The following is a 12,956-nucleotide window of genomic DNA, read 5'->3' on the forward strand; positions in this document are numbered from 1 at the left end:
AATGTCATAATGCAAAGAATCATACTGAAGCATATGCCAATGATCATATGACACTATTGGTAAATCATACCAGGAGCAAGAGCATAGCCATATAACGAACGTCCAATTATTCCAGAGGTGCAGTATCAAATTATCAATACACTGTGAGAGTAGATCTGAGAGACTTCCTTGTAAAGTCTGCAATTCTTGCTAATGTAGTTTGTTGCCCTTACCTTGCTTCAAATCACTGTGATCTTATGTCCAACTATGCTTCCACCTATGCTGATCTACTAGGTATTCAATGTACTGCTGGTGGGGCTTAAGCCTTAAGGTTCCTCCTCAAGCCTCCTACAATTCACGGTTTTGCTACAGCAAGGTCTAGGTCTTCATATACGCGGGTTAATACTTTTTATAGTTTTATGTTTTATAATATGCTTAAAAATTTGATGTATGTTTGTAATAGCTAGAATATAGATGATTGTTGTACATACTAGTAACTACAATGGAATCATGGATGCCATATCTATCTTGATTTATGCAAAAATATGCATGTTTTCATGTCTTCTACAATTAATTTGGTATTTGGGATGTTTGTTTTGAGTATAAATGCAAAAAAATATATAAAAATATATATATATAGCAGACGCTTCCGCGGACGCTTCGCTCCCTAGATTTTTGGAAAATGACGCTTCCGCGCTCCGCGCTTCCGCTTCGCGCTTCCGCTTCGCTCCCGCTTCGTGCAACATTGCCCGTGACTACCTCAAGGATCTTAACTTTCAGAAGTTATATGGTGATGATGCCAGACCAGATTTGGGAAATGCTTCTGAGTTTCATAAACTCATTTGCATTGATGTTCTTGGTTAACTTTCGTCCAGATATATGTTTTGCAGTTAGCATGGTGAGCTCATATTTGGTTGAGCCTCACTGGATTGGTGCCAAGAATCTTCTGAGATATCTTCGGGGCATAATCTATCATGCATTGAGATACACTGTCGGAAATATGAAGCTGCATGATTATTCGAATGCTGATTGGGCAGGCAATGTGGAGGATCACTAGAGCACCTCTCAGTGTTGGTTCTCTTTGGATTCTACTTCGATATCATGGATAAGCAGGAAGCAAAAGTCAGTTGCTATAAGCACTGCCGAGACCGAATACATAGCTACGAGTATGATCTCGTGTGAAGCGGCCTGGTTGTGGAAGCTCTTCAGTGAGCTATCACCACTGTGATTCTCTGCGAAAACCAGGGGGGATTCGATTGTTGAGGAATCCCGTATTCGATGATTGCTCCAACAGATAGACATCAGATACTACCTTATCTGGGATATGGTAAATTGATGAGCGAGGAGGCTCCATCGCATTGAGACTGATGTACAGGTCGCAGAAATTTTGTCAAAGCCCCAAGGAAAGATCAAATCTGTGACTTTCTCGAACGACTTGGAGTCGTTGAGGGACCTTCGTATAAGGGTCCTGCATGTTGCATGCATTGAGCTCTAGGAGCTCTAGGGGCCTTGGGGTACTTACTGGAGCAACACTTGACCATAGGGCGACTCACACTCCCCTAATGGTGCGTTATGTACAGGGTGAATAGCTCAACATTCCCTTGTGATACCCCAAGGCGACTTTGGGATAGGATGATTCATTCTCCTGTGAGCCAGGATGATTAGTTCTCCTGTGGGGCGGGATGATTAGTTCTCCTGTCGAGGCATCCTACCCATGCAGTTTGGGACTCATGGGAAGTACCTCTCATCTGATCAATGAGCAGGGAAATGGGGTTAGGGACCATGGTAGTACTATCAATGGACGCATCGTTGTATCTATCGTACTCCCTATGCTAGGATGACCTCCAACTGATCTGGGATCAATATGAGTGGTTTGAGACACTCTCTTGTGATATTGATCTGGGATCAATAAAACTAACTTCGGGTCAGTAAGCATGATATGACACACTCTCTTAAGATGAAACTGACTTCGAGTCAATAGAGAATGGTATGAGACATTCTCAATCAATTCTTCTTCTTCATGGTTCAGCAAAGCAGAATTGAGCAGAGCAGAGCAATGCAGGGCACTAATGGCAGAGATAGTACAGTCAGACATATGGATCAGCAGATGGAGTTCTCCCTAGTTGAGAGGGAGTGTTAAAATTGGAAACCACGGCCAAACTCCAGGTGGGTCATCTTACTAATGGAAGCTGATATTTTTCTTGGATCCCTCTCATCGAGAGGTGTAGGATTGATCTAAAGATCATCCGATTCCGATAAGTATTCATGGAGATATGAATTTATTAGTGTTATGGGACAATTCATCAAGGTCGGCCAGCAACCAAACAAACCCCACTTGTGTTCAACGTTTTAGTATAAATAGAGGTGGCCTTCAAGTCATTTACACACACTCACTTGGGATCTCTTCCTCTCTACCTGTCTTTGGCTTTTAGTAGGAGGAGAGATTTTAAGAGATAATGTTGCCCTAATGGAGATCTACGTTGCCCTAATGAAGAAGCCCTAGACACAGAAAGGAAGGGAGATCTAGTATGATGAGGGAGGCCTAAATAGCAGACTCTAACGCAACCTATCATACCCATATATATACGCTTTTCTAGAAGAGTTTGGGACAACCCTTAGAAACAACAATAGAGATACACGAACAACAAACAAAAGGCCCTAATATGCAGTCCAACAAGGTGCCCTAGCCACAGTCTAAGGAGGCCTAATGAACAGCAAACAAAAGGCCCTAATATGCAGTCCAATAAGGTGTCGTAGCCGCAGTCTAAGGAGGCCTAACGAACAGCAAACAAAGGCCCTAATCGGCAGTCTAATCAAGGATACCTAGCTATTGTTTTGTCTACAATACGCAGCCCTTATCCACAACACAAGGAGTCCCTATGTATGTTGTAGGTGACAACATGAATGTAAGTGTTGTAGGTGCCTAAGTGTGTTGGAGATGACAACATGGACTAAGTGTTGTAGGTGCCTAAGTGTGTTGTAGATGACAGCATTGTGCTGTAGATAAAACTGTTACAAGGCATGAGTTAAGGACTGGAAATTCACTGTCATAAAGAAGAAACAGTGAAGTCTGCTCTCTAGGTTGTATGTTATCTAGTGAACACATGACAACGACATCTTCAGTTTGATGTATGGCATGTCAGATATATACATGTTGTCATACATGGAGGGCAGTGTTGTGGAAGGCAGAGACAGCCTTCCCTTAGAGGACAATTGCAGACAAATCAAAGCAGACATTATGACAGTTAGTTGACTGCACTTTGGAGGAGTCTAGCTGCTTTGCTAGGTTGTAAGCCATAGCAAGCAGCTAAGACTGGTAAGTGTAAAGCAGCGTATTGGATGCAGTGATTATGAGTGCAGCATTGAGTGCAAATCAATGACGAGTGCAGCATTGGGTGCAGATCTGTGATGAGAGTAGCTCAGTGATTGGAGCAGCACAGTGACAGGAGCAGCAGCATGAAGTGCATAGCATGGTCATTAGGTCCAGCACTGTGATGATGAGTGCAACACGATAAGGTGCAGCATGTGGATGAGATGCAGCACAATGATAGGTGAAGGAGTCACCTTGGAGAATCAGTTGAAGCAGCATGTCTTCAACTGATCTCATGTAGAGATCATCTATTCTCTTATCTAGAAAGTCGAAGTGTTGACTTTTGTTGTAAATGTACTATCTCTCTCTCTCTCTCTGTTGAACTATTGAAGAACATATAAGAAGAATTGATCAAGGGTTTCCCCACATTGGGGTTTGTCCCTTGCTAGCGCCACATCTTGTGTCCTCTTGTCTTGGCTTGTCTTCTGCGATTTATGTTTATGTTCTATCTGCAGTTTACTTTAATGCTGTTGTAATAGCTAATTTGGAAAAGATATTGAGATAACTGTGAAAATTGAAATAAATTTCTTTAAGCATAGAACATACCTAAACTTAACAATTTATGTTTATGTTCTATCTGCATTTTACTATCATGCTGATGTAATTGCTAAACTGGATATTGATATTGGACTAACAAGAAAATTGAAGTAAATTGCTCTTAAGCATAGAACATACCAAAAATTAACACCCAACTATGTCAAAGCTAGAACGGTTTTATTAGAAAGAGAAAAAGCAAAGGTTCAAAGAGCCTTGACACGTTTTACAAATGAGTGGGTGGATTGAAGGGTATCCATTGTATCAAATGGTTGGACAAATGCTAGAAACCAACATTTGATAAATGTTCTTGGTGTTTCTGCTAGCGGTGCAGTGTTTCTTGCAAATCATGACTCCTCGATCAGTGCAACTTCCCAAAACATTGCAAATCTCCTATTGAAATCAATCAAAGATGTTGGTCCTAATAATGTGGTTCAAGTGATCATTGATAATGCAACAAATTGTAAGGCAACAAGAAAAATTATTGAGCATACTCATCCACACATCTTTTGGTCTGGGTGCTTGGTGCACACATTGAAAATTTTGATACATGATATTGTGAAGCATAAAGAATGTGGATGGATTAATGAGCTTTACAAGAAAGGGAAGCAACTCATTAAATTTGTCATAGGGCATACAAGGGTAAACTACTTTTATGGGACTTACTCCAAGTTGCAGTTTCTTATACTTTCAAAAACAAGAATTGCAAGTTATTACCTCACCTTTAGGCGGCTAGTGAAGGTGAGACAAGCTTTAACTAATATGGTAACAAGTGAATCATGGGATGACATTAACACTGATAGAGATGGTGCTAATGTAATCATGGACACTATTCTTGTCAATTACTTTTGGTCACAGACTAAACATGTTTTGCAATTCACCAAACCAATTTATTACATGATCAAGCTTGCAAGATTCAAATCAGTCAATAACAGGGGAAGTGTATGAGCAGATGGAAAACATGTTGGGGCAGATTAAAGACATTGTTGATGTTGAAGTTTCTAAGTCTAACAGTTAGAAACCCTTCATGTACTTTCTGATTTATTTCTGCCTACTTGTTCTGATTAATTAACAAGTTATTTACCATGTAAATATTGAAAATAAATACAAGTACATGCTCAACACATTACAGATCATCAACTGAAGGAAACAAAACAAGCACACAAGTGACACCGTTATTTTTGGATGAATGTCCCCAGAAAAACCCAATGCGGGAAAACCGATGCAACTATCTAAGGGTTTTATTATTAGGCAGTGTCTAAATAGAAACTAGGTGCCAAAACCGGCTCACCCAACAGAGAATAATCTCAGTAGTAGTACCTCTCAATCGGAGACAGATGTTCCAGCTGAAACCCTGGATAATCACTCTGGCAACTTCACAGCTCCAATCTGCCCCACGAAACCCCAGCGTCAGCCTCTAGGGACAGCGTCAGCCCTTTCTAGCCCAACGTTTGCCCAACATCACTCTGGCTTGGCCTACGTCAGCCTCTGGAGGCACTACATCAGCCCTCTGGCCCTCTGCGTCACCCAAGTTGGCCCTCTGAGGCACTGCGCAGCTCCTGGCTGCCTCTGCATGAGCCCTGGCTGGCTCTGCGTGAACCCCTGGCTGGTTCTGTGTCCCTCACTCTCAGCTACTGCGTTGATCCTCTTGGTGCTATCTCTACCTCTCTGCTTCTGTATTCACTACCCCTCAGCTGCAACTCTGATCACTCTCTTGACTTTCTCAACAAACCCAGCCCCAGAAAGTCGAAACCTTGATCAACTCGGTGTGTTCTCCAAGTGACCCTCAAGCCTCCTTTTATACTTTTCTCATTAACAATTCAACGGCCGAGATTAAGTCCCTAATCAACAGCTAAGATTAATTCTGGCTTGATCCATGACTTTTGGACCATTCTAACACAGTTTTATATTAATACACATTAATATTTTATTTTCCCTAAGTTTAGAATTAAGGACTCCATTAAAAATATTAATTATTTTAATATCTCTCAAATTGTTTAGAATCTGCCCAAACCATTCTGGGTATTGGAGATCTCATGTGCCTTAGCCTCTCCACCAAGTTTCGAGGCTAGAGCACATCTGATGCTACCACAAATCACCACTCCCGCTTAGTGAGGACTGTGCTCTAGTAATACTCCTAACTAAGCATCACCCTGATCATCCGGCATCGGTCCTTATGCTGATGCTAGGCCTGCTGCCCAACATCCTCTGAAGCCGTTGCATCATGTACTACTACCCATGGCCCTACCACTGCCATTGTTGCATTTGTACAGCAACTCCCTCTGCATCCGTGCTGCTACCCATGGCTCTGCCACTACCACTGCTGCATCTGCACTACAATCCCTCTCATCATGCTGCATCGTGTTGCTCATAGAACTGCCACTGCTAACTGCTGCACTGCAACTCAGTTACTGAGAAGTAAGTAACTGATCTCCCAACTCTGACATCTCTGTCAGGCTAGAGACACCCTCGATGCTGAAACTCCCTCTGTTGCTGACAAGTGCCCCTTCTCTGACCTCTGCGTTGCTGCAACAACTCCATGCATCTCGCACTGCTGCCTCACGCTGTCCTGGGAATCCTGCATTGTAGCTCCCTCTATCGCTCCATCCGCATCTGTCTCTACTGACATCCGCCAGTACTGCTACTCCTCTTTGGGGCTCCCGTAGCAAGGTATAATCCAAGAGGCTGGGTACCTCGAGGATCCTGCCCCTCATCGCCTGTAATCCGTCTGACTACAGCTCGATGTCTCCCCACTTCCGCTCAAGTGGAGTGAGCACTCATGGCAAAGTCATCATCTGTCTCCACTTCTTTCTCTGCCCTTGCTGGCACTGCCTTGGTCTCGGAAGCCATCCTTTGCTCTTCTTCCTCGAACACTGGCTCGCATAGTGACCTAGTTCCCCACAGTGGAAGCATTTGACCTTGGAGGGGTCCTTCTTCTTTTGTTTCTCCTGCTTTCCCTCAGATGCTAGGGCATCATCCTCCTCTTCCTCCTTCTTGATTCTGATCCCCTTGTCGCTGCTTCCCGCCTTGCTTAGCCTTCTGATCTCTTCTTGGTGAAGAGCCGCCCACATTTCCTCCCAATCTGGAAGGGTCACCCTGCCTAGTATGCTCTGGACAAACACCTCCCGGTCTTCTGAGACTGCGTTCAGGGTTGTTCTCACCATCAATTCTTGATCCAGCATGACCCCTATGGAAGTCAGTTGATCCTGGATCTCCTTCAATCGACCGAGGAAGGTGTCGATCTGTTCTCCCTTCTGCATTTGGTATGACCGCAGCTAATTTTCTAGTAAGATCCTTCTTTGCACAGAAGTATGCCAGTACAATTTCTTTAGGGCCTCCCACATCTCATTTGTCGTGTCCTTTTCGGCAATATGTGGTACTACATGGTCTTTGACCCCGTCAAGAATGATGCTCTTAGTCCTCGCCATTGCCTCCTCGTACTTGTCGTTATCAGCTGGGTCAACTGAGATTGCTATCGTCCTCAAGGCGAAGTGCTTGACACGATTCCTGTCTAAAACGAATAAGATTCTGGCCTTCCAAACTATGAAGTTTGAGGCTCCGTCCAGTCTATCTTGGTCTCTTACCCCGTTCACTGCCATCTCGTTGTTCCTCTACTTCCCTCCTGGAAGTTCTTGGTGTGACACCCTCTGAGCCTCGATTTCCCTCCTGGAAACCCTTATGCCAATGTCGAGATGCCCCCACTCCGATCGTCAGTGCAGCTGCACCACTGTTCTAGATTTCTCGGCTAGAAATCCTTGGTAGCAACTCCCTCCTCCTTGGCCTTGCCCTGTTAGGTACTGTTCTCACTACAGTACCCCACCAGCTTCACTCTGCAACTTACCCACAACCTCCTAAGCCCCAGCACCCTGAAGGTTAGAGCTTCTAGGCTTTGTGCAATCCAGGCACCAGCAAAATCCACACCTCCTGGCCACGGGCGTCAATCCTTCCTGAATGAGAAAGATGACCAGGCACTGCGTAGATCGAGTCTGCTCCCCTTTGCCATTGCGCTGATCCTCTTCTCCGCTCAAACTTGATGACGCAGGCACTGCGTCACCCCTTCCTTGCTGCTTCTCTGCTAAGAACAGCTTCTGTCACTCAGGACAACTATTTTCTGTTGTTCGTGCTCTGCTCGACTAATGTCCTCAGTTCTCCTGTGATCTGCAACCACGCTCTGATACCATGTTGAAGTTTCTAAGTCTAACAATTAGAAACCCTTCATGTACTGCCTGATTTATTTCTGCCTACTTGTTCTGATTAATTAACAAGTTATTCACCATGTAAATATTGAAAATAAATACAAGTACATGCTCAACACATTACAGATCATCAACTGAAGGAAACAAAACAAGCACACAAGTGACACCGTTATTTTTGGACGAATGTCCCCAGAAAAACCCAATGCGGGAAAACCATTGTAGCTATCTGAGGGTTTTATTATTATGCAGTTTTTGAATATAATCCGGGTGCCAAAACTGGCCCACCCAACAAAGAATAATCACTCCGGCAGCTTCACAGTTCCAATTTGCCCCACGAAACCCCAGCATCAGCCTCTAGGGACAGCATCAGCCCTTTCTAGCCCAGGGTTTGCCCAGCGTCACTTTGGCTTGGCTTGTGTCAGCCTCTGGGGGCACTACGTCAAGCCTTTGGCCCTCTGCGTCACCCACGTTGTCTCTCTGAGGCACTGCACAGCTCCTAGCTGCCTCTGCGTGAGCCCTGGTTGGCTTTGCGTGAACCCCTGGCAGGTTCTACGTCCCTCACTCTTGGCTACTACGTTGATACTCCTGGTGCTATCTCTACCTCTCTGCTTCTATATTCACTGCCCCTCAGCTACAACTCTGATCACTCTCTCAACTTCCTCAGCAAACTCAGCCCCAGAAAGTCGAAATCTTGATTAACTCGGTGTGTTCTCCAAGTGACCCTCAAGCCTCTTCTTATACTTTTCTCATTGACAATTAAACGGCCGAGATTAAGTCCCTAATCAACGGCTAAGATTAATTCTAGCTTGATCCATGACTTTTGGACCATTCTAACACAGTTTTATATTAATACACATTAACATTTTATTTTCCCTAAGTTTAGACTTAGGGACTCCATTAAAAATATTAATTATTTTAATATCTCTCAAACTATTTAGAATCTGCCCAAACCATTTCTGAGTATTGGAGATCTCATGTGCCTTAGCCTCTCCACCAAGTTTCGAGGCTAGAGCACATCCGATGCTACCCCAAATCAACAGTTGAGCCTAGAGATATAACCTTGTACAATTATATTTGTGCAGAGGTGGAAAAACTATGGGAAATGATAAACATTCCATTGCATTCCTTAGCATATGTTCTGACACCTAGCTATTATCATCCATCATGGCTTTCAACACCAACACCTTTTTTTTGGGGGGGGGGGGAGAAAACCACACCTATATCTAGAGGTTCTATCTAGTTATATGAAAGCAATGATAAATTAGTCCTTGATGAGGAGGAGTCTACCATGCTATGAAAATAATTGAGCAATTATACACTTGGCACTGGTCCATTTGGGAGCAATCATGCAATTAAAGATCAAGAGAATTTCTCTTCTCTTGAGTGGTGGAACATGCATGGAGGTGCTACTCCACTTCTACAAACTTTGGCATTGTGGGTGCTATCACAGGTCATAAACGCTTCTTCTGTAGAGAAGTGTTGGAGCTCTTATTCTTTCATCCATAGTGTTAAAAGGAACAAGTTAAATTTAGACCGGGAGCTTGGTTTATGTTCACCACAACTTGCGATTGTTGTCCCATTAATGTGAGGATGCAAAGAATAATAACGACCATAAGCCTTGGGACAAAAATCTAGAGGAGGCCAATTTGGAGGATGGAGTGTTGCGATTTGAGCAATTGGAGGATGCTCTTATCCATGATGATAATGATCGAGTTGAGATGCCACCCCCATCTGGTCCCATGGTTCCTAGGTTCCATTTTTCAACACCAACAGCAGGGGCTTCATCTTCATCAATTCCACTACCACGATCTTCTTCACTGCCACCACATGGAAGCTCACGTAGTGTTCGTGGTGGAAGGAGGAGAGATTAGTAGATATATTTCCAGTTTACTGCTTTTGTCATAGATTAGACTTGTTGTGAATTTGAACTTTTATGTCTTACTCTTCCTAGTTCAGTGTGTACTTGGTGGTGGCCAGGTGGCCTATTTTGTAAACGTTATTATTTGAATTTTGGACATGACTCATGTTGACAGTTGCTCGCTTGCTAGATAAGTTATTTGAATGTGTTATGATTTTATCTTTAAATGTTTTATGTTTTATGATATGCTTAAAATTTTGATGTATGTACTATTTTGTAATTGCTAGAATCTAGATGGTTGATGCTCGAATAATTAATCATTGATGTACAATGGATGCCATATCTATCTTGATTTATGTACAAATATGCATGTTTTAATTTCTTCTATAACTGATTTGGTATTTTGGATGTTTTTTTAATATAAATGCAAGAAAATAAAAATTATATATATACTAGATGCTTCGCTTCCTAGATTTTTGGAAAATGATGCTTCCGAGATGCTTTGCTTCCTAGATTTTTGGAAAATGACGCTGCTGACACTTAGCTTCCAAACAACATCCCCGCTTCGTGCAACACTGTACCGAGGTGATAGCGGTAGCTGATCTCTTGTTGCCACAAGGTCTAGATCTGCCTAGTGAAGTTTTGAACTAGGCCTGTTAGATTTTGAGGTAACAGTCCCCTCCAATGTTGCAAAACATTTAGCTTGCATACTGCTGCCAGTGGTTCCCAATAGCAAGTAATGACTCAGTTGCTTGAAGTTTCGTATGACCAACAAAAAAGGCATGGAACACATGCTTTTACAATTACTGGAAACTACTTTGGGAAAATTTTAAAATATGTCTCCCCAGTTGCCAGAGAAATTTCCATTTCCAACCTTTACATAGAATGATACTCTATGCTCAGAAACAGTGATGATGTAACTGTCTTAGCAATGATGCTCAGCTGCTCCAAACGTGTGATTTAAAGGAATATATATGAATGGATTTGCATCATTAAATATGTTCCATGATTATTCTTAGCAAAGTCCCATATTAGGTTAATAAAATTTCAAGTTTTGACAAGTAATGCTATGAAATTTGTGCTTTCTCTAATATTTTCTGAGAAAAAAACAGTGCACTTAGAACAGAGCTCCCCTTGAGCGTTTTAAAAAAAAACTATTGAAGAGAAGGAAGCAAAAGCTTGTCCATGTTTTATGAACTCAGAATTTGTAACATCCTTTTATGTTTTATAATCCATATTTTCAATTACAGAAATGTTTGAAGCATACCATCAGAGATAAAATATGTTTGGCCAGCAGCAATAGGAACTCCTTCTCTTCCTGGAATATCATCTAGAAGTCCCATACTTGCCAGCAAAAGGGCATGTACTAGGTTGTCAACATAAACCCAGTCATTTTTCACACTAGCATCTCCAATTTTGAAAGTTAGAAGGCCCATTTGTGCTAAGCTGAGTATTCTTGGAAGATGGCGCTCCTCACCAGGCCCATAAATTGCTGCAGGTCGAATCGCACACGTATAAAGCTTCTTTCCATCTCTTTTTCTGGGCCCACAAAAATGATCACCAGAATACAAATTCAAACTCAAAGATTAAAAAATGCTTCCATGAGTAAGAAATGCAAAAACCATTACGTATGTTGACCAGGTATGATGCAATTTAATATGCACTGAATATTACATAATAATGCATTCCACTTCAATTAGCTCCTTCCATGCATTAGAAGTTGAAAAGATATCCTAGGTTTTAAACATTTCTAAACTAATAATGGATAACAATATTAACTTATCTGATAAGTAACACTCACATTAAAAAGTTATAATGAAGAAACCTATGTAGAATGTCTAGCTGCAAGTATGTTCCTCGAAGAACTAAAATGCATACAAGCTGATAGTTAGCAAATAGCTGGAGGAGAATTTTAACAGTCAATTAGAATGAATATTTGAGCATGGTCAAATGTGCAGCCATGAAGTGTACCATAATATAAACTGCCCTAGGAGGAGTAGGCATAACAGTAACAAAATCACATGTATAAGAATGAAGGCATATGGTCTGTAAATAAGAGATGAATGAAATTAGTGTAACTTGTAAGTAAAATTGATTCCCTTGAAATACAAACTACAACAGCTAAAAAGAAGTACGAATTTGAGCAAGCTGATCAAACACTATTATTATCCATCACTGTATTGGAGAAATGGACTTAAGTGTCTATGGATGGCTGAATTACCAACATGGACACAATGTCATGCACTATGAAAACCAATGTTACATTTATCATTATCAGCAATTTATCGCCGGGGGTCCAAAATTTTAATTATTGGCAATATCGTGGAAATTATCAGAAATTATTAGGAAACTTGAAAAATAAACATTTTGTTCAATTTTTTAAACTTCTAAAGCAACATCAACATCAAACAAACACATTGTCACATAGATATAAAAATAAAACTACTATATAAAATGTATAAGATGTCAATGGTACATCAAACATCAATACTGAAATATGATATCTGTCTTGACTCTCATGAGTTACAAGCCTTAATAAGATCAAAGAAAATTGCATCAAAACAAAAAGGTGTATCTCATAAGATGATCATCATGAGGCATCTAGATATTACAAGCCTACAAGGCTAATCATGATGAACTAAAATATCAGGTTTCAACGACTCTCTCTACCCCTTTTACGGGCAAAGGTCATCGGTGTCAGTCTTCCTCTAGAAGCAGTAGGTGGATGTGCTGAGCCTAAGCCTGAAGTGGAAGGTGAAACTCCTAGTGAAAATGTGGAAGACGAAGTGGGATGCCTTCTGCCTCTTCCCCTAGTTGGCAGTCTCTATGGAGGTAGTCGTAGTAGCATTGGTTGTGTCTCTAGCACACTCTCAATATTCTCCTTCCTGCTCCAAATCTATCTCTCCTACAAGTGGAGCATCTCCTCCTCCTCCTCCTCCTCCTCCTCCTCCTCTTGCTCCAACCACTCAGGTGCCTCCTCCATGATAGGCTTCTCAGTCTCCACCCTCCACGAACTCGT

At 41.9% G+C, this 12,956-nt stretch overlaps 1 protein-coding gene across 2 annotated transcripts in view; it reads right to left on the reverse strand.

Annotated features, from left to right (window-relative positions):
- LOC149154952 (NAD(P)-binding Rossmann-fold superfamily protein) overlaps positions 1–12,956 on the reverse strand; it is a 286,049-nt gene that overhangs the window by 93,009 nt on the left and 180,084 nt on the right. For both annotated transcript variants that reach the window (XR_016263163.1, XM_089441598.1), the window contains exon 3: positions 11,205–11,476. Coding sequence is in view for 1 of the 2 variants with exons in the window: in XM_089441598.1 (XP_089297724.1) it covers positions 11,205–11,476 (272 nt within the window). In the remaining variant the exon portion in view is untranslated. The remainder of the gene's footprint in view (positions 1–11,204; positions 11,477–12,956) is intronic.

This window comes from Pinus tabuliformis, chromosome 9, assembly GCF_031772625.1.
Source record: "Pinus tabuliformis cultivar Carrire ecotype Pingquan chromosome 9, CPIR1, whole genome shotgun sequence".
Taxonomy (NCBI): Eukaryota; Viridiplantae; Streptophyta; class Pinopsida; order Pinales; family Pinaceae; genus Pinus; species Pinus tabuliformis.